The sequence below is a fragment of the Ahaetulla prasina genome, chromosome 1 (assembly GCF_028640845.1).
Source record: "Ahaetulla prasina isolate Xishuangbanna chromosome 1, ASM2864084v1, whole genome shotgun sequence".
NCBI lineage: Eukaryota > Metazoa > Chordata > Lepidosauria > Squamata > Colubridae > Ahaetulla > Ahaetulla prasina.
In genome coordinates this window covers 14,301,396-14,324,403 of record NC_080539.1, presented here as the reverse complement: position 1 = coordinate 14,324,403, position 23,008 = coordinate 14,301,396, and the positions used below count along the sequence as shown (strand labels likewise).

General features: G+C 44.6%; 1 protein-coding gene across 1 annotated transcript in view; it reads right to left on the bottom strand.

The window, feature by feature from the left end:
• The window catches only part of SGSM2 (small G protein signaling modulator 2), a 164,075-nt gene extending 141,275 nt beyond the window's left edge, over positions 1-22,800 (bottom strand). Inside the window, exon 1 of the mRNA XM_058164260.1 lies at positions 22,499-22,800. Within this exon, the coding sequence (XP_058020243.1) occupies positions 22,499-22,555 (57 nt within the window). The 5' untranslated portion in view covers positions 22,556-22,800. The remainder of the gene's footprint in view (positions 1-22,498) is intronic.
• Positions 22,801-23,008: the final 208 nt, after the last annotated feature.

The following is a 23,008-nucleotide window of genomic DNA, read 5'->3' as shown; positions in this document are numbered from 1 at the left end:
TGAATTTATCTTCACAATAAATCTGTTACCTTATAGGTTAACTGCACATTTATTCTCTGTGCTTGGATCCTTAGATAACCAGTGGCATCACCCACAGGCAATTGCCTCCAGGCACTTTTATTTGTTGAATCAAGTCAGCTGTAACTTGCAAAGATTTCTGCCTCGTTATAAATTCGTTAGGTGGGAAATATGCTGCCAGACACTTCCTGATTTTGGACTGCCACAGACTTTACGCCCATCTCCTCCTACGCTGTTTACAGGTAAGAGCATCTCCATGCTTTGAGGAACCACAAAGTTTGCAAAGAACGAACACTCTGGAGGAATGTGTGAAAAACCAGAAGGAAGAGCCAGTTCGATATAGTGGTTAAGGTGCTGGCCTAGAAGCCAGGAGACCAGGAGTTCTAGTCTAATCTTGATGTGAAAGCCAGCTGAATATCTTTGGGCCAATCACCAGGACATCCTGAATTCTACCTGACCCACCCAATTTTATGTCTTTTGTGTGACAGTTCTTTAGTGAATGCTGTGGTTATTAAGCAAACTCATTGTTTGCTACGGCATGATCTTGTTTAAAACTGGAAAGTGCCATAAAACCATAATAACTTGGAATTTGGATCATGAGTAGCCCAAAGGTCTATGGAGATTCTCAGTCATCAAATAAAATAACAGAGTTGGAAGGGATCTTCGAGGTCTTCTACTCCAACCCCTTGCTTAGGCGGAAAACACCACTTCAGACAAATGGTTATCCAACATCTTCTTAAAAACTTCCAGTGTTGGAGCATTCACAACTTCTGGAGGCAAGTTGTTCAACTGATTAATTATTCTGTCAGGAAATTCCTATTTAGTTCTAGGTTGCTTCTCTCCTTGATGATGATGATGATGATGATGATGATGATGACAACAACAACAACAACAACAACAACAACAACAGAGTTGGAATGGACCTTGGAGGTCTTCTAGTCCAACCCCCTGCCCAGGCAGGAAACCCTACATCATTTCAGACAAATGGTTATCCAACATTTTCTTTAAAATTTCCAGTGTTGGAGCATTTACAACTTCTGCAGGCAAGTTGTTCCACTGATTAATTATTCTAACTGTCAGGAAATTTCTCCTTAGTTCTAAGTTGCAGCTCTCCTTGATTAGTTTCCACCCATTGCTTCTTGTTCTACCCTCAGGTGCTTTGGAGAATAGTTTGACTCCCTCTTCTTTGTGGCAACCCCTGAGATATTGGAACACTGCTATCATGTCTCCCTAGTCCTTCTTTTCATTAAACTAGACATACCCAGTTCCTGCAACCATTCTTCCTGTTTTAGCCTCCAGTCCACTCATCATCTTTGTTGCTCTTCTCTGCACTCTTTCTAGAGTCTTGGCATCTTTTTTACATCGTGGTGACCAAAACTGAATGCAGTATTCCAAGTGTGGACTTACCAAGGCATTATAAAGTGGTATTAACACTTCACGTGACCTTGATTCTATCCCTCTGTTTATGTAGCCTAGAACTGTGTTGGCTTTTTTGGCAGCTGCTACACATTTCTGGGCTCATATTTAAATGGTTGTCCACTAGGACTCCAAGATCCTTTTCACAACCCAGATCATGGTTGTCCCAAAGGTGCTTTTTCAAGCGGCAACTAGACTTTCTTTGCTTTTCCTTGAAGACATTTCCTTTCTCATCCAAGAAGCTGCTTCTTCTGAAGAAGAAGCTTCAGAATTGAAGAAGCTTCTTGGATGAGAAGCGAAACCTCTTCAAGGAAAAATAAAGCCCAGTTACTTCTTGAAAAAGCACCTTTGAGACAAGTAGCCGAAAGATAGGTCAGTCGTAATTTAGAAAGATCACTAAGGAGCCAGTTGAGTACTATCTGTATTGTAATATATAGTCCTCGACTTACAACACTTCATTTAGTGACTGTTCAGAGTTACAACTGCACTGAAAAAGGGACATGACCATTTTTCATAGTTACAACCATTGTAGCATCCCCATGAGCATATAATCAAAATTCAGATGCTTAGCAACTGGTTCATATTTACAACGGTTGCAGTGTCTCGGGGTTATGTGACCACCTTTTCCTGCAACCTTTTGACAAGCAAAGTCAAGGGGGAAGCCAGATCCACTTAACGACCAGGTTACTAACTTATCGACTGCAGTGCTTCACTTATTTATTTATTTATTTATTTGATTTTTATACCGCCCTTCTCCCGAAGGACTCAGGGCGGTGTACAGGCAAAATAAAACAATACAATATACAGATTAAAATACCATTTAAAAAACTTATTTAAATTAGCCTGAGATTAAAAATTTCCATACTAAAAAACCCCATTTAAAATTAATAAAATTTCCCATTAAAACTAATTTAAGCCAGCCCCGCGCGGATAAAGAGATGTGTTTTTAGTTCGCGACGAAATGTCCGAAGGTCAGGTATTTGACGTAGACCCGGGGGAAGCTCATTCCAGAGTGTGGGCGCCCCCACAGAGAAGGCCCTTCCCCTGGGGGCCGCCAGCTGGCATTATTTGGCGGACGGCACCCTGAGAAGTCCCTCTCTATGGGAGCGTACGGGTCGGTGGGAGGCATGTGGTAGCAGCAGGCGGTCCCGTAAGTACCCAGGTCCTAAGCCATGGAGCGCTTTAAAGGTCATAACCAACACCTTAAAGTGCACTCGGAAAGCCACAGGCAGCCAGTGCAGCCTGCGCAGGATCGGTATTACATGGGAGCTACGTGTAGCTCCCTCTATAACCCGCGCAGCTGCATTCTGGACTAACTGAAGCCTCCGAGCGCACTTCAAGGGGAGCCCCATGTAGAGAGCATTACAGTAATCCAAGCGAGAGGTAACGAGCGCATGAGTGACCGTGCATAAGGCCTCCCGATCAAGGAAGGGGCGCAACTGCCGAACCAGGCGGACCTGGTGGAAGGCCCCCCTGGAGACGGCCGTCAAATGATCTTCAAATGACAGCCGATCGTCCAGGAGGACACCTAAGTTGCGCACCCTATCCTTTGGGGCCAATAACTAGCCTCCAACAGCCAGCCGCGGCTGCAGCTGACTGAATCGGGGTGCCGGCATCCACAGCCACTCCGTCTTGGAGGGATTAAGCTTGAGCCTGTTTCTCCCCATCCAGACCCGTACGGCTTCCAAGCACTGGGACAGCACTTCAACAACTTCATTGGGGTGGTCCGGGGTGGAAAAGTACAGCTGGGTGTCATCAGCGTACTGCTGGTATCTCACCCCGAAACCACTGATGATCTCACCCAACGGCTTCATGTAGATGTTGAACAGAAGGGCAGAGAATCGACCCTGAGGGACCCCACAAGTGAGGCCCCTCGCCCACCTCTGCCCCTGTCAACACCATCTGCAACCGGTCGGAGAGATAGGAGGAGAACCACCGATATACGGTGCCTCCCACTCCCAATCCCCCCAACCGGCGCAGCAAGATACCATGGTCGATGGTATCGAACGCCGCTGAGAGGTCTAATAGGACCAGGGCAGAGGAATAACCCGTCCCGAGCCCTCCAGAGATCATCCACCAATGCGACCAAAGCTGTCTCCGTGCTGTATCCGGGTCGGAAGCCGGACTGGAACGGGTCTAGATAGACGTCTTCATCCAGGTATTGGGGTAGCTGTCGCGCCACGGCACTCTCTACAACCTTCGCAACAAAGCGAAGGTTGGAGACTGGACGATAATTACCCAAAATAGCTGGGTCCAGGGAGGGCTTCTTAAGGAGGGGTCTCACCACCGCCTCTTTCAAGGCGGCAGGGAAAACCCCTTCCAACAAAGAAGTGTTGATAATCCTCTGGAGCCAGCCTCGTGTCACCTCCTGAGTGGCCAGTACCAGCCAGGAAGGGCACGGGGCCAGGAAACATGTCGTGCCGTGAAGCCTCCCCAACAACCTGTCCACGCCTCGGAGCCACAGGGTCAAACTCATCCCAAATGGACTCAACAAGACGTGCCTCTCCCTCGCTTGGATCATCCCAAATTCGATCCAGACCGTCCCTCAGCTGAGCGATTTTATCGTATAGATAACCGCTAAACTCCTCGGCTCGTCCCTGCAAAGGGTCATCCCGCACCTCCTGATGTAGGAGAGAGCGGGTCACCCGAAACAGGGCGGCCGGGCGGTTATCTGCCGACGCAATGAGGGTGGAGGCATAGGAACGCCTCGCTTCCCTCATTGCCACTAGGTAGGTCCTAGAATAGGACCTAACTAGTGTCCGATCAGTTTCAGAGCGACTGGACCTCCAGGTGCTCTCCAGGCGTCTTCTCCGGCGTTTCATCTCCCTCAGCCCCTTGGAGAACCAAGGGGCCGGTCGAGATCTACGCCGGGTCAGAGGCCGCAAAGGCGCGACACGGTCCAAGGCCCCGGCCGCGGCCTGTTCCCAGGCCACGACCAGTTCCTCAGTCGTGCCGTGGGCCAGTTCCTCAGGGAATGGCCCAAGCTCCGTCAGGAACCTCTCGGGGTCCATCAGGCGCCTGGGACGGAACCACCGTGTAGGTTCCGTCTCCCTGCGGTGGTGAATGGCGGTTCGGAAGTCTAGGCGAAGGAGAAAATGATCCGACCATGACACTAACTCATCTAATACCAGATCATTTAACCACTGTCCAGAGATATAAAGCAGATCTAGTGTGCCTCCCCCCGTGTGCGTAGGGCCATCATTTACTCGAATCAGGTCCAAGGCCGTCATGGAAGCCAAGAACTCCCGAGCTGCCGTCGATGACAAGCCAGCTGATGGCAGGTTGAAATCCCCCATGACTATAAGTCTGGGGGTCTCAACCGCCACAGCAGCAAGTACCTCCAACAGCTCAGGCAGGGCTGTGGTCACGCAGCAAGGAGCCAGGTACGCGATCACCAAGCCCAACTGGTTCCTATAGCCCCACCACACATAGAGGGATTCACAACCGGCAATCTGAGGAATAGTGGTCTCCCTCGGCTCTAGATCCTCCTTGATAACAACCGCCACCCCCCCACCCCTGCCTTGGACCCTCGGCTGATGAAATGCTCGGAAACCTGGAGGGCACATTTCAACAAGGGGGACCCCCCCCTCTGGGCCCAACCAGGTTTCCGTGATGCCCATAAGGTCCGCGGACTCCCCCTGAATAAGATCGCAAATCAGGGGAGCCTTATTAACCACGGACCGGGCATTACATAACATCAGCCGAAGATCCAAGCTCTGAGGATCATGGCCACCCGAGGAACGGGTAGGGACTGAGGGGCCGGAGCACGCGATCGCTTTCAGACATCGAACGCGTGCTCCCACAACTCGCACGGCCCTCCCCCGCCATATCTGCCTCTCCCACTTACCGCATAGATCGAACATCCTCTAAACCTGGAACGCCCTCCCCTGCCTTCAGACAAGATGGAATAGTGTCGCGAACTAGCACAGGGCTGGATCCCTCCCGACGGGTTCTCACCCCACCCGTCAAATCCCTCCCCTTAAAAACCCTTATTTAAAAAACGATTTAAAAAACCCCCCAGATTCTTCTTCCTCGCATGCCACCTCTCCGGGTCCCAAGACCCCTCGTTAAGGCAGGCCTCGTTAAGGCAGGCCCTCGATAACCCAGAGGGCCACTTAACAAGAAAGGTCATAAAATGGGGCAAAACTCACTTAACAAATGTCTTACCTAATAACAGAAATTTTGGGCTCAATTGTGGTCGTAAGTCGAGGTCTACCTATACAGTTTGTTTACCTTGGCAGCTTTAAGATGCAAAATTCCTATTCCCTCCCCACTCCTGGGGAAGGATATTGCAAAATCTGCATTCCCACCCCACTCTGGGGCCAGCCAGAGGTGGCGTTTGCCGGTTCTCCGAACTATTCAAAATTTCCGCTACCGGTTCTCTAGAACCTGTCAGAACCTGCTGGATTTCACCCCTGCATGTACGTATGTAAATGCCACCCAGATGCAGAAAATGTAGATTTTCTATGTGTAGTAGCAGTACAGGTAAATAAGTTCTCGACTTACGACCACAATTGAGCCCAAAAGTTCTGTTGCTAAGTGAGACATCTGTTAAATCAATTTTGCCCCATTTTATGACCTTTGTTGCCACATTTGTTAAGTGAATCATGGCAGTTGTTCAGTTGGGAACATGGTTGTTAAGTGAATCTGGCGTCTCCATTGATTTTGCTTGTCAGGTTGCCAAAGGGGATCACATGACCCCAGGACAGTGCAACCGTCATAAATATGAGTCAATTGCCAAGCAGCTGGATTATGATCACATGACCCTGGGGATGCTGCAATAGTCTTAAGTGTGAAAAATGGTCATATGTCACTTTTTTCAGTCCCGTTGTAACTTTGAACGGTCACTATGTGAATTGTTATAAGTCAAGGACTACCTGGATAGCAAAGAAAGCCACCCACCCTCAGCTTTGCTGGCTGAGGAATTCTGGGAGTTGAAGTCCACAAGTCTTAAAAGAGCCAAGTTTGCAGACCCCTGTGCTAAGCTATAGCGTAAAGTCACCATTGAAACAGAAGAAGGACCAGGTTAGGGACAGATCACCCCAGAGAAAATCTATCTATATAGTCACTAGGAGTCAACAATGATTTGATGGCCAACTCACCAAAATGCCACTCCGGGCTGCCTGCAACTATAAAACAAACTACTCTTAGCTTCAACAACACAATCGGGCCACAAGCATTCAATCTGAACCCCAAATTGGCAATGCAATGTATGTGATGCCACAGAAAGGACCTGGAGAAGTTTCTCCGTTTCATTAGGTGAGACCAACTTAAGCTTAATTTCTGTGTTTGTAAGGTTTGACATTTCAAACTGCGGCTTCCACAAACCGTCACAAACAGTCTGTTTGGTGTAGTGCTTAAAGAAACTGGGAGAACATGAATTTCTAGTCCTGTCTTAGGCACAGAGCCAGTTGGGGATCTATGTGCCTCTCATTCTCTCTCAGCCCTAGAACCTTTTCTGAAAATTGTCCCAAAGGAGCTTTTTCAAGAGGCAACTGAATAAGGCTGAAGAAGCTTCTTGGATGAGAAGCGAAACGAAAAACAAGGAAATCCAGTTGCCTCTTGAAAGAAAGGTCCATTTATTTATTTATTTATTTATTTATTTATTTATTTATTTATTTATTTATTTATTATTTATTTATTTATTTATTTATTTATTTATTTATTTATTTATTTATTTATTTGATTTTTATACCGCCCTTCTCCCGAAGGACTCAGGGCGGTGTACAGGCAAGATAAAACAATACAATATACAGATTAAAATACCATTTAAAAAACTTATTTAAATTAGCCTAACATTAAAAAATTTCCATACAAAAAACCCCGTTTAAAAATTGATAAAAGATAAAATTCAAGACAGCCCCGCGCAAATAAAAAGATGCGTCTTCAGTTCGCGACGGGATGTCCGAAGGTCAGGGACAACCATGACCTGGAATACTGAGAATCTCCATAGATCCTTCTGAAAAGAAATTGCTAAGAGTCACTGAACCTCATGAGTCTCATGAATTGGTCCCAACCTTTTTTGAAGCCGGCCAAGATGTTGCTCCACACCACAACTCATGATACTAAATCCCAAAGTGTGTTTAAGTGTTGTGTGAAAGTCAAGACGTTGAAGATACAAAAAAGAAGCTGCAAAGAGTTGTGTTTTCCCTAATTCAGGACTCTCCAAACTTGGCAACTTGTAAGTCTTGCGGATTTCAACTCGCAGAATTCCTCAGCCAGCCACCCTGAAGCCTGAAAGTCGCCAAGTTGGGAGACCCCCCTGCCCTAATCCATCGTTCCACCTGCACCACAGATTCAAAACCTGCAAGTTTCTCTTTCTGAGTTATAGTTTTAAGGGAGCGGTTTGTCTTTATTTGGTCCACGATTGATGAATTGATTTCTCCTGCCGTCCACGGTGCTTCTTAGTAATCATCTCCAACTCTCTAAGTCAAAAACATTCATCTTCTTGGCTTTTAAATTAAACAGCTGCCAAATCTGCTCCAGCCTGAGACCAGGTAGCTACATAACCATCAATTTCTGAGAAAATGAAAGCCCAGGGTGACCTAACAAAACAGGTGGCCATCCACATCAAGAGATTCTCTATCTTTTATATTTTAATTTCCACCAATTACTTGAACCTACATGACATCAGGATGGAAATAATTTAATAGCATTGCTTTTATTTTTAGCTTTTATAATTACTGTTATTGCTGTAAGCTATTCTGAATGCTAGATGGAGGAGGAAGATGAGATAAAAATTGGGAGAAAAGCATGTTTATGTGCTTATCGCTATGGCGTCGTGATAGATACGATAAAACTTAAGTTTTATGAAAAATCTGTACAATATTCCAGGATTGGCATCCATTAGGAAATATCGTGCAAGGATAGAAGCTGCATCCAGTTTTGGTCACCACATCATACATAAAAAAAGATGCTGAGACCAAGGTGGATAAAAATTAATGATTTTTTTTAAAAAATTAAGAAATCTGATTTTTAAAAATTTAAATCAGATTTTTTTAAATTTAAATCGGATTGGTTTTTTTTTATTTTTATCAAATTTATTTTAATAAAATGCTTTTGGAGTAAAAATCTACCTCAAGATAATTTTCTATTTAAGATACATTAATAATTTAGTTTATTCATCATGAAATGGAGCTTAGTTATGTAGCATGAGGCTGTGTATATTCTGTAATATCGGGACTGTCGGTAAGTCAACAGCAGGTCAGAGGAGGAGCCGCTGCAGGACAGAGATGACAGCTGCTCTTTAAAAATTATGATTTAAGTCGAGTTGATTTAAATCAAATCCACCCTGGTTGAGACTGTGGAAAAAGTGCAGAGAAGAGCAACAAAGCTGATTAGAGGCCTGGAGACTAAAACCTATGAGGAACGGTTGCAGGAATTAGGTATGGCTAGTCTAGTGAAAAGATGGACCAGGGGTGACATGATAGTAGTGTTCTAATATCTGGAGGGCTGCCACAAAGAAGAGGGGATCAACCTCTTTTCCAAAGTACCCAAATGCAAGACTAGAAATAATGGGTGGAAACTAATCAAGGAGAGAAGCAATCTAGAACTAAGGAGAAATGTCCTGACAGCAAGAACAGTCAATCTGTAGAACAACTTGCCTTCAGAAGCTGTGGGTGCTCCATCACCAGAGGCTTTTAAGAAGAGACTGGACAGCCACCTATCTGAAACGGCATAGACAATAGAGTTTCGTGCTAGAACAGGAGTTTGGATTGCAAGTCCTCCAAGATCCCTTCCAACTCTGATATTCTATGTTCTAATGATCCTGCACATTAGCTCATCCAGAGCTAGTTGCTCAGAACAAGTGGCCCACAAGAGGAGTTAAGCTGCCCTCTATGATGGTGTTGGCGAACCTTTTCGGCACTGAGTGCTGAAATGGAAGCGCGCGTGTGTGCGCATGCCGGAAACCGGAAGAGCAGCTGCCTGGTGCACATGCACACGCTGGGAAGATGATCTTCCAATTTGTGGCCCGCACATGCGCACCGGCTAGCTGGTCTTCCCGTGTGCATGTGAGCCAGAACCGGAATACCAGGTGGCCGGTGCGCATGTGCGCTGCGCAAGCTGAAACTGCTCTTCCAGTTTCCATTGCTCCCGTGTGCATGACCAGCTGGCTGGTGCGCCAGAACCAGGAAGAGCAACGGGCAATGGCTCACATGCCGGGAGAGATGGCTCTGCGTGTCACTTTCGGCACATGTGCCGTAGGTTCGCCATCACGGCTCTCTGGTGACCACAGTTCTGAAGAATGCAAAAGGGCCATTGGACTTGAGACTCCAGAAGATAGATTCATGGTCTCTTTAAGCAGCATGTTTAGACATATGGACGGGCTGCCAAAGAGCAAGTATTTCTCCAGGCTTTGCAACTGGGAATGGATGTGAAGAGTTACAGAGAGCACCATGATAAATAGCAGGCGTTGTTACGGAGAGATGACCATCACACCATATAACACCTATCCTGCGCAAGCTGCACTGGTTGCCGGTGGTCTTCCGGATGCAATTCAAGGTGTTGGTTACCACCTTTAAAGCGCTCCATGGCATAGAACCGGGCTATTTATGGGACCGCCTGCTACCATCGATAGCCTCCCACCGACCTGTGCGCTCACACAGGGAGGGTCTCCTCAGGGTGCCGTCAGCCAAACAATGTCGGCTGGCGACCCCCAGGGGGAGAGCGTTCTCTGTGGGAGCACCTACCCTCTGGAATGAGCTTCCTCTAGGGTTACGATTACTTCCCGACCTCCGGACCTTCCGCCGTGAACTCAAGATCTTTTTGTTTCACCGCGCAGGGCTGGCCTACGGTTTTTAATTGGGGTTTTTATTATCTTTCAATTATAGTTTTTAAATGGGGTTAGCCAATTTGAATAAGTTTTTAAAAATATTTTTTAATTCTATTTATAAAATTGTTTTATGTTGGCTGTAAACCGCCCTGAGTCCTTCGGGAGAAGGGCGGTATAAAAATCAAATCAATCAATCAATCAATCAATCAATCAATCAAAGCTTTTAAGAAGAGACCGGACAAGTGTTTGTCTGAAATGGCTTTTCTGCTTGAGCAGGGGGTTGGACTAGAAGACCTCCAAGGTCCCTTCCAGCTCTGTTATTCTATTATTCTCAACTCCAAATCACATCAGTCCCTACCCATTCATTTGGGCTCCACCATCTTTCAGGAAATCACGTGGAGATTTATAATCCCTTCTCATCCTTCCCGGAGCTTCCCAGCCAGGAATGAGAAAACAAGGATGAAAAAAACAAAACCTACCAACTGTGTTTTCTGCTGCAACAGCTTTTGAACAAAACATGGAAACTTCTACCGACTGTGAGGTGCCTGGAGAGCTTATTTCCCTTTTCCCTTTTCAAGCTGTGTTACTCACCAGGCAGCTGGCAACAGACAAGCCGGGAAAGCAAGCAGGCTTGAAATACAGGCGATGTGTGAACGCAACTTGAGCAATCTGGGAATAATCATTCCGCTGCTGCTTTTTGCCAATGTTCACTCCTAAACTCATTCTGATGCCGTCTTCAGCAACTTCCCTCCCCTACAGAAAAAGGAAGAACTGAAGCAAGAACCAAAGAAGCTTCTTGGATGAGAAGCGAAATGTCTTCCAAGGAAAAACGAAGAAAGTCCAGTTGCCTTTTGGAAAAAGCACCTTTGGGACAACGACAACTTGGAGGACTAAGAATCTCTCCATAGACATTTCCCTCCAGATTTCCCATCATGTAAAAAAACTTGACAAGCCCATGAGGGATGGGAGAGGGGAATCCATTTATTTTAAGGAAAAACTGGTGCCTTGGGATGTGTGATCACCGTATTTTCTGGACTATAAGACGCACCGGAGTATAAGACGCACCAAGATTTTAAAAAGAAAAACAAGAAAAAATAGTTTTTGGCCTCTACACGTCTGATTTTTGCCCTCCCCAGCCCACAGGAGCACTCTGCAGGCCTCCCAAACCCTCTGCGCACCCTATTTTTGCAAAAAATGGGCCTGTTTTTGGCAAAATCAGGACGCACGGGGCAGGTTTTTGGGAGGCCAAAAATGGTTGTATTCGGTGTATAAGATGCACCAACAATTCCACCCTCTTTTAGGGGGAAAAAAGTGCATCTTATACTCCGAAAAGTACGGTAGTTTTTTTTCCTCAGATACATTTCCTTACTGGACTACAGATAGTCCTCGACTTACGACCACATTTCTGTTGTTAAGTGAAACATTTCTTAAGTGAATTTTGCCCCATTGAACAATTTTTCTTGCCACATTCATTAAATGAATCCCTGCAGCTCTTAAATTAGTATCATGATTGCTGGTATCTGATTAGCATCTGGCTTCCCCACTGACATATAAGAAGATCGCAAAAGGTGATCGATCACCTGACCCCGAGACAATGCAATCGTCATAAATATGAGTCAGTTGCCAAGTGTCCGAATTTTGATCAGAGTGACCATGGGGGAGGGGATGCTGCAACGGTTCTGTGAAAAATAGTCACTTTTTTCAGTGCCGTTGTAACTTCGAATAGTCACTAAATGAACTGTTGTAAGTCAAGAACTACCTGTAAGTGCTTTGCATTGGAAGGAATTTAGTTCCTTCAAGGTTGAGGCTACACCTGAAGGATCCTTTTTTTTTTTCCAAAAGTTGCATTAGTTTCTTATATCATTAGAAACATGATTATCATGACTTGAACCCTGGACTTCAAGAAGTCTTTTTCAGTGCCATTGTACCAACTTTGAATGCTCACTAAACGAATGGCTGCAAGTCAAGGTTTGTGCGTGTGTGCAACCCTGGCAAACTTAGTGGTTAACCAGGAATGTAAGGCAATGATGGTCTGTCAAATTGAGCCCGCAGTTGGAAAGCTATAGGATCTTGAATGCTTTGGTAAAGGGGAATTTCTTTGCCCCATCTCAGAAGACGACTGGAATACTACATCCAGTTTTGGTCGTAATGATGTAAAAATCATGTTGAGTCTCTTGAAAGAGTGCAGAGAAGAGCAACAAAGATGATTATGGGACTGGAGGCTAAAACATATCAAGAACGGTTGCAGGAACTGGGTATGTCTAGTTTATTTATTTATTTATTTATTTATTATTTAAACTTTTATACCGCCCTTCTCCCGAAGGACTCAGGGCGGTGTACAGCCTACATTAAAACAATTAAATATACAAACTTAAAATAACAATTAAAAAACTTATTCAATAAAGGCCGAAATTAAAACCGTCAAATTGACCGTATTAAAATACCCAATAAAATTATTAAAATTGAAAAAATTTAAAAATTTAAAAAATTGAAAAATTTAATGAAAAGAAGGACTAGGGGTGACATGATAGCAGTGTTTGAGGGGCTAAGGAAGAGGGAGTCAAGCTATTCTCCAAAGCATTTGAGGGCAGGACAAGAAGCAATGGGTGGAAACTAATCAAGGAGAGAAGCAACTTAGAACTAAGGAGAAATTTCCTGACAGTGAGAACAATTAATCAGCGGAAGAACTTGCCTCCAGAAGTTATGAATGCTCCAACACTGAGAAGTTTTTAAGAATAGAATTTTTTATTGGCCAAGTGTGATTGGACACACAAGGAATCTGTCTTGGTGCATATGGTCTCAGTGTACATAAAAGAAAAGATACGTTCATCAAGAATTCTAAGGTACAACACTTAATGATAGTCAAAGGGTACAAATAAGCAACCAGGAAACAATATCAATATAAATCGCAAGGATAAAAGCAACAAGGTTACAGTCATACAGTCATAAGTGGAAGGTGATGGGAACGATGAGAAGTTTAATAGTTGTGCAGACTTAGTGAATAGTTTGACAGTGTTGTGTGAATTAGTTGTTAAGCAGAGTGATGGCGTTCGGGGGGAAAAACTGTCCTTGTGTCTAGCTGTTCTGGTGTGCAGTGCTCTATAGTGTCGTTTTGAGGGTAGGAGTTGAAACAGTTTATGTCGAGGATGTGAGGGGTTTGTAAATATTTTCACGGCCCTCTTTTTGACTCGTGCAGTATACAGGTCCTCAATGGAAGGCAGGTTGGTAGCCATTGTTTTTTCTGAAGATGTTGGATCACCATTGGTCTGAAGTGGTGTAGGGTCTGTTGCCTGGGCAGGGGGTTAGACTACAAGACCTAGACTGACCTAGCAGTCAAGACTAGGTGGCTCAGTGGCTAAGACACTGAGCTTGTCGATCAGAAAGGTCGGCAGTTCGGCGGTTTGAATCCCTAGTACAGGTCTCCTGGGTGAGCAGGGTGTTAGACTAGATGACCTCCCAGATCCCTTCCAACTCTGTTATTCTAAGATGATGGTTCTCGTTCAGAAGCCAATCCTTCGGGGATGCAAGAGACGCCTTCTCCAGTTTCACTGTCCTGCTAGGAAAAACGCTGCTCCAGGTACAGATAGTCCTCAATTTACAACAGTTCCATTTAAATGACCATTCAAAGTTACAATGGCGCCGAAAACATTTTTGAGTTATGACCCTTTTTCACTGTTGCAGCATCCCCATGATCAAAATTCAGACCCTTGGCAAGTGACTCATATTTATGACAGTTGCGGCGTCCCAGGGCCATGCGATCCCCTTATGAGACCTTCTGACAAGCGAAGTCAATGGGGAAGCCAAGTTCACTTAACAACCGTGTCACTAATTTAATGATTGACTTCACAACCGTGACAGGAAAGGTCGTAAAATGGAGCAAAATTCACGTAAATGTTTCACTTAGCAACAAAAACGTTGGGCTCAATTGTGGTCGTAAGTTGAGGATTACCTGTATTACATTTAGCCCTTTCTTTAAGCATTTACAAAAGTCTATGCCAGGCTTGCCACTTTCAATTATGATAAGCATTAATCTGAATGTATGCATTAACCTTTCAGTTCCTTATTTATTTTGTTGGCTACCTTGAATCTTAGCACGAGTAGCAGCAATGGGGCGTATATGGAATAGTTAAAGAGAAGTCTTTGGACAAGCAAAGAGTTTGATGAATGAAGCTCAACTCCTGATTTATAATCCTGGGAGAATTCCAACAAGCCTGTAAAAGTATTTCTAATTCAGTGGATATTTCCTCTTAAAACAGGTTTGTGGCAATATTTATATACCGTACAGGTGGGCCTCGACTGAGAACAGTTCATTTAGTGACTGTTTGAAGTTACAACATCCCTGAAAAAAATGACTTAGGACTGTTTTTACCACTACCACTGCCGGCCTCTATCTCCCAGCGTCCGGTGCGTTCCCACAGAGAGGGACTCCTCAGGGTGCCGTCAGCCAAACAGTGTCGACTGGCTGCCCCCAGGGGGAGGGCCTTCTCTGTGGGGGCTCCTACCCTGTGGAACGAGCTTCCCCTCAGGCTTCGACAACTACCTGACCTTAGGACCTTTTGCCGCGAACTTAAAACCTATTTATTTCGTTTGGCTGGACTGGCTTGATTTTAAATTCTAAATTTTAAATTTTAATTGTGGGTTTTAAATTTTGTAATTTTTATGGGGAGTAATGTTATTTTAAATTTTTTGGCAAATTTGAATCAGTTTTTTAAGGGTTGTTTTAATTATGGTGTATGTTTCTGTTTGTATTTTATTTGCCTGTTCACCGCCCTGAGTCCTTCGGGAGAAGGGCGGTATACAAATTAAAACATTATTATTATTATTATATTATTATTACCATTGGGGCATCCCCATAGTCACGTGATTTACATTTGGATTCTTGACAACTGACCCCCATTTATGACGGCTGCAGCATCCCTGAGTCATCTGATCACTTTTTGCGACCTTCCAACAAGCAAAGTCCATGAGGAAACCCGATTCACTTAACAACCGTGTTGCTAATTTAGCAGCTGCAGCAATTCACTTAACACCTGTGGCAAGAAAGATTGTAAAATGGGGGCAAAGTTCACTTAACAACGGTCCCACTTAGCAACTGAAATTTGGGGGGGGGTCAATTGAGGTCGTAAGTCGAGGATTCCCTGTAGTTACATGTCATGGGCCGTGTTTCAATTAATGTAGTTGATTGTATTAAAATATATAGATTGGCAACTTTAAGAGGAATTTGGGGACAGTTTACTAGATCTGTGGGCAGGAACGTTCTACAGACATGGCCATTCTGGAAGAAATTTCCCAGTTGTGGATTCTACAACTGAGTGGAGTTTCTATTTTGGCGAGATGGTGGTCCTAAAAAAAGCTACCTGTGTCAGATACTTTGATGGCTGTGGGTTTCCACTAGGGGAGACATGATAGTAGTGTTCTAATATCTCAGGGGCTGCCACAAAGAAGAAGGAGTCAAGCTATTCTCCAACGCACCTGAGGGCAGGACAAGAAGCAATGGGTGGAAACTAATCAAGGAGAGAAGCAACTTAGAACTGAGGAGAAATTTCCTGACAGTTAAAACAATTAATCAGTGGAACAACTTGCCTACAGAAGTTGTGAATGCTCTGACACTGGAAGTTTTTAAGAAGAGATTGAATAACCATTTGTCTGAAGTGGTGGAGGGTTTCCTGCCTAAGTAGGGGGTTGGACTAGAAGACCTCCACGGTCCCTTCCAACTCTGTTATTCTATTCTATTCTATTCTATTCTATTCTATTCTATTCTATTCTATTCTATTCTAACCATGTCACAGCTGTTAATTGAAGCAGAGCGATCTGGCTTATGATGGATGGGCCAGCTGAACAACATCCTGTTTTGTAGAACTAGGTGTCCCCTTTCCATTTTGTCATGGAAAAGCGAATTGTTAAGACAATACAGGGGCTTAAAAGCAATCAGACCAGGAAAGCAAACAACTCACTTCAAATTTCCAAGCGGCATTATGAACTTGCCTTTCTATTAAAGTTAAAAAAAAAAAAATCTCGTGCTAATGGGAACTGCAAAGCTGACAAAAGAAAAATCAAAATCCATAAAGGAATCATTAAATATCTGTTAAGGACAACTTTGGGAAAAGCTTTGCCCACTCCTGAACATTGAAAACACAGAAACTGCACCCAGGATGATAAAATAAATGCTTTAAGAATAAAAATTCTGCTATGGAAGCTTTCTGGCTAGGCTCTCACCATTTGGCATTATGCAAAGTTCTCTTTACCTGCTGCGGTTGGAAAGAACCAGGCAGAGAAATGGGGAAAATAATCATAATAATAATGATGAAATGGCTAATTTAACAGCAATCGAAATGCTTCAATATGGGAAAAGATGGGGCTGATTTCAGCAGAATTCAATTAGATCCCTTCATCTTATTTACTTGACACCTCTTCATTTAAAGAGCACAGAAGGAGATTTACAATCGGGCCCTTCAAAGAATGAAATATGCTTTTTTTAAAAAAAGAAAGCAATTACATAGAAGTTTACAAAAAACGCTTCATGAGATTTTTACCAGCAACTACTCTTCGCTTTATGAAAGGAGAAGCAGTCGGAGCTCACCAACCATGTCTATGCTTTCCAATGCAAAATAGGCGATCCTCCATTTATGACAACTGGGGGCCAGAATTTAAGGTTGCTAAGCAAGGGCCTCTGGTGGCTCAACAGACTAATGCAGTCTGTTATTAACAGCAGCTGCTTGCAATTACTGCAGGTTCAAGTCCCACCAGGCCCAAGGTTGACTCAGCCTTCCATCCTTTATAAGGTAGGTAAAATGAGGACCCAGATTGTTGGGGGTAATAAGTTGACTTTGTATATAATATACAAATGGATGAAGACTATTGCTTGACATAGTGTAAGCCGCCCTGAGTCTTCGGAGAAGGGCGGGATATAAATCCAAATTTTAAAAAAAAGGTGGCTGATAAATGAGTCGAGGCCTAGTTTTTACAGCCTTTTTTGTCCCGGTTGTTAAGTGAAACATTGCAGCTGTTAAGTAGATCATGCTTTCATGACTTGAATCTGGATTCACCTGTTGACTTTTCTGGGTGGAAGCCAACTGGCAAGATCAATATTTTTGAAGTGCCCCCATCCTATTTGCCCCAAAAATACTTTTTCCAAAAGGACATTCATTGGACTTTCCTGGTTTTGTTTTGAAAACGTTTCGCTACTCATCCAAGAAGCTTCTTCATTTCAGAATGTCTGCGCAAACCATTGACTTATCACTGATTTGAGACTGCCGATGTAGCTCAGCTCCACAATAAAAATTTTTTAAAAATGACAATACAGGTAGTCCTTGACTTTACAACAGTTTGTTTAGTGACCGTTCAAAGTCACAGCGGCACTGGAAAATGTGACTTATGACCGTTTTCCATACTTACGACCATTGCAGCATCCCCATGGTCACGTGATCAAAATTCAGACGCTTGGCAACTGGCTCATATTTATGACAGTTGTTGTGTCCCAAGATCCTGTAATCACCTTTTGTGACCTTCTGACAAGCAAAGTCAGTGGGGGGAATCCAGATTCACTTAACCACCGCATGACTGACTTATCAACTGCAGCGATTCACACAACAAGTGTGGCAAGATAGGTCGTAAAATGGGGCAAAACTCACCCAACAAGTGTCTCACTTAGCAACAGAAATTTTGGGCTCAATTGTGGTCATAAGTCGAGGACTGCCTGTACACCAAGGTCTGTCAGCTCCTTATGGCTATGAAACAGTATACTCCATATACTCAGAAAAAAGCATAGATTTACCTTTACCTAAGAGATTATCTGAATATATAATTATACTGGTACTAAGGAAAGTTGATATCATTTCTTCCCCCCCCAGCTCTACATGTGCGCACACACATGCACACATACACACACACATCAGGTGCCAGGAAATCAGGAGATTCAGGCAGTTCAAGTGAATGTCAAGATTTATTGAAAGGGTAAACTCTCTAGAAGGATCAGCCTCCATCTGAGGTGATCTTGGAGCCCAGGAAAATAAATATTTTTTTTTTAATTTGCATTTATATCCCGCCCTTCTCCGAAGACTCAGGGAGGCTTACACTATGTCAAGGAATAGTCTTCATCCATTTGTATATTATATACAAAGTCAACTTTTATTGCCCCCAACAATCTGGGTCCTCATTTTACCTACCTTATAAAGGATGGAAGGCTGAGTCAACCTTGTGCCTGGTGGGGCTTGAACCTGCAGTAATTGCAAGCAGCTGCTGTTAATAACAGACTGCATTAGTCTGTTGAGCCACCAGACTTAATGCCTCCATTTCTTCCCCATCTATTTGCCAGGAATTGAGAGGGCCGGATGCCATGATCTTAGTTTTCTTAATGTTGAGCATTCTCCTTCTGGCTAATAAAAGGGAATGCCTGTTTTGAACCCACAACCACTGGGACCCCACATTGTAAAGCAAAGAAATAATGACCTCGCTCTCCGAAGAGCCATCAAAAAGCGGGATTTATTTACACACGGAGATGCACCCTTTTAAAATCGGCTATCAGATGAATTCATGCTCATGCGGTTGGTCAGCCACGACCTGCGTGACCGTGGAAACAGCAGGACTTAAATGGCATCAGTAACGGAGAAGGAGAAGGAACGGGTTTTCGGTTTTTGAATGAATGCTGGTCTCTCTATCTCCCTCCCTCTTCCCCCCCCAACCCCGTGCACAGCCCCTCCCGCCCAAAACACACATTTATAGTTGCAAGCACGACAGTAGCATCTGCGTCATCAAGATCAGAGCAACTGATGGGTGGGAGATAATGAAAAAAGATAGAGAGATCGAGTATTACGATAAGTCCCCTGTATTGCTCATCCTTTTCATAGAAAACGGAGCAGAAAAAAAGCTTTAGCATCTTTTCTTAAAAAATGCGTTCGATGGACATTCGGTTCTACTCTTTGCAATCCTTTCCATCCCTCCACCCCCGGCGCTGCCCAAGCCTAGGTAATCACATTTCTCCCAGCTAAAGATAACATTTTCAAAATGCATCTGGCGAAATGTTGAGAAACGAATGCATCGGTGGGCAATTCAGCCGTACAAGGATGCAGTTGGATTTGGATTGGACTGAAAATTCCCAAGTTCCACCAAGTGGTCCTGATGCAAGAAAGATACACTTAAAAATAAAATTAAAAAAATCTGAGCGGAAGAATTTATTCAGAGTGGTAGCTTACTCCAGATTACCCCAAGGCATCTTTCTTGTCAAGAACAGGGACATAAATTATTTCGCTGTTGCAGATTTGGAACAATAAGGAAAACGAAATCTTTGTCAATTTCCTGCAGAGATTGATCGTTAAATAGCAATCTTCCTACTACAAAGGCTTCTGCAGCAAAGTATATCTCAGCTCTGAAGAGCCATAAAGCTCTCTGCCCTCTTAACTGCGCCCTGGCACAGGACCCAAGCACCCAGACACCAGGCAGTTGAATTCTCTAGGTAAAAAAAGGATTCCTGTCCAGGTGAAAGCCACTGCTGGCCATAAGCATGTAATGGGAAACTATTAAACCATACTAAGCCAGTGCTTCTCAACCTTGGCAACTATAAGATGTGTGGATTTCAACTCCCAGATTTCCCAGCTATCTGGGGAATTCTGGAAGTTGAAGTCCACACATCTTAAAAAGCTGCCAAGGTTGAGCAACATTGCACTAAGCCATACTAAACCTTCCCCAAACTGATACTTTCCAAATGTATGGCCAGCACCGGTCTTTACCTTCACCTGGAATATAATCTCCACAATTCCCATGGTTGAGAATGTTGAATTTTGTAGTCCTGGCACACCTGGAGGACCCCAATTGCATAATGGATTTCTGGCCCAATTAAGTGATGCCCCTAATGGACTTTGATGGATCTTAGAACAGCAAGTTTCAACTTGGTTGGCGCTTGGACGGGATACCACCAGGAAATTTTAGGGCTTGAGAAGTCCTAAAAAATAACCTGAAAGGAATCAAATCATTTCATGCCAAGGAAACTGCATAGATCTATGAAATCTCCAGGAACTGGGTTCGACTCTGAATCATGATTTTAGATTATTTTTAAAAATAAATAAATAAAACAGCACGCCAGGATTTAGTGTGATTGGAGCATTTCTCCATCACTGTCTTTAAGCTTTGATACGTATGATTCAGAGAATGTAGACAGCTTTCTAACCTTGTTGCTTTTACCCCTACAACCATCACACCAGTCCTAGGAAAATATCTATCAGCAACAAGTCCTTTGTGAGACAATAATATTCTGCATGCCCTCAGAGGCACTCTTGTTTGTATCAGCAGATACAAAGTTGACTGTCCTTGTCTGCCCAAGCAGACTAAACATTTTGCCTAATACAGACAGTCCTCAACTTACAACCACAATTGAGCCCAGAATTTCTCTTGTTAAGCAAGACATTTGTCGAGTGAGTTTTGCCCCATTTTACAACCTTTCTTGCCACAGTTGTTAAGTGACTCACTGCAGTTGAGAAGTGCGTAACCCCATTAAGTAATCTTTCCCACTGCCTTTGCTGGTCAGGAGGGCATAAAAAGAGAATCACATGACCCTGGGACACGGCAACGGTCATAAATATGAACCAGTTGCCAACAAACACCTGAATTTCGATCACCTGTTTGTGAGGATGGTGAACAGGTTGTAACTGAAAAACGTTCATAAAAGTCACTTTTTTTTTCAGTGTCATTGTAACTTTGAGCGGTCACTAAATGGACTGTTGTAAGTCAAGGACTACATTCATTTCGCTTTTCAAGATCTTATTCATAAACAGGTCTTTTGCATCAGCTGGTCCCTTCTGAACTAGACACCTCTAGGATTAAACTAGAAACCTTTTGATGAAAAAAGAGAGAGAGAGAGAGAGAGAGGGAAACAGCCTTTAACAACAACAATATGTTGTTTTTGAGTTGCCTGAAAAGGGGAGAAGATCCTGCATGATTCCAGAAGCTCTCACTATTACCACCTTCATACACCTCAAAGGGGGCTTGAAAGCTGACCGGTTGCCAAGCTGAAAAGGTGGGTAAAATGAGCTTGACTAGGTCGCATCATAATCAAACACAGCTTTTGCCAAAGTAAATATGATTAGGAAAAGGGCAAATGCTCCCATCCGAATGTTTGCCCTCCCTCATCTCACCTGGTTAGACGAGGCAGAGACAAAGGAGTCTCTGAGCTTGCACAGCGTGTATATTTGATCAAAACCAGGCAGACTTGCTCAATTCAAGAATGAGAAATTCTCCATTACTAAAAGATTTTTAGTCTAAAAGATTTTGAAACCATTCACCCGCTAACTGCAGCTCCACTCCAGAGAAGGGGCTGGGCACGTTAAGAGATGCATCTATAAATGCCCTTTTGCAAATTTTAAATCCTCACCCCTTTTTTGTGTGTGTGCACACATAAGACTCTATTCGCCCCAATCCAGGGGTCACTATCCTTTCGGACTTCAGGGATCTCTAAAGTCATCATTTTAAATCCCGCGCACCACTCATATGAATTTTTTAAAAAGATAAACGGTAATTAGAGCCATATAAAAATGCAAATAATTTTTCTGCAGACCACCAAAATTTTCTCATGGACCACCAGTGATCCAGGGACCACCGGTTGGTGACCACTGGCCCCAATCTACCTGTTACGATTGGTTTCACACAACACACTGGCTCTCTTCAGACACTAGTCAGGATCTCCCTATTGAATTTAACTCTTTGGATTCACACAACCCTCGGATCCAGGTTCCCATCTCCAGACACTAAGCCAGGGGAAAAAACAACCACCCAACCAACCTCTAAGCTAGCTTCGTCAAACGTTTTCTGCTTGAACTCATAAGCTCCAGCAGGTTGTGCGAAGGGAGCCACCGCGACGCAAGCCAACTTCATTTCAACTTATAGCGTTTTGCACGAACCCAAACCGAGTGGCTCGCTGGCGGGGTGGCGACAGCAGAAGCCAGATTGAGTGCTGGGGAAGCAGGCAAAAAGAGCCGTGCGAGCCCGGGGCCACGACTGACTCGCCTTCCTTGCCGTTGCCTTTCTTCTTCTTTTTTTAAGACTGGAGCAGCGTCCAGCTCGCGGTTAGGAGCCATAAAGGCGAGGACTTTCCCACTTAGTGACCTATCCGGGAAGCCACCCCACAGTCACCGTAGGATGCCAACCCCGCAACCCCAAAATGCAACCCAACCTCGGCAAGAGAGAGAGTGAGTGGGGGGTCCGGTTCCCACCTCCCAAATCGGTTAAAAATTAAGGCAAGGTAGACAAGCTAACGACGACCACACACATACACACACACAATGTGCCCCACGGCTCCCTTACCTCCTTCTTCACATTCCATAGCAATTTTTCCTTCGCGGCATCCTCCGAGAAACTCATGGTGCCGCGTGGGGACGAAAAAAGCCCGCGGTGATCGGAAAGGGAGAAAGGGCGACTAAGCCGGAGGCGAAGGCAAGGCGGGGGTCTCCCGCTCGCGCTGAGCTCTGCAGAGCTGGGACCGACCGGCCCCGGAGAGACGAGCCAGCCAGGCGCCTTCCTCCTCCTCCTCCTCCTCTTCCTCCTCCTGCTGCTGCTTCGGCGCCGCCGCCGCAGCCCTGCGCTCGCTCTTGCAGCGGGCAACCCCTTCAGCCGCCGCCGCTGCAGCCATCTTCCGCGGCCTCCCCCACATTGACGTCACGCCAGCTGGCCCAGCCTGGTTGTCCGGGGGGGGGGCAGAAGGAGGAAGGAGGGGGGGGTGTTATCTAGTAACAATACACTTGTGTGATGGGGAAGGGCGCGCTGGCGGCTGAGGGGGCGGTTGTCTCTTGGCTGGTCAAGGCAAGAGGGGTGGGT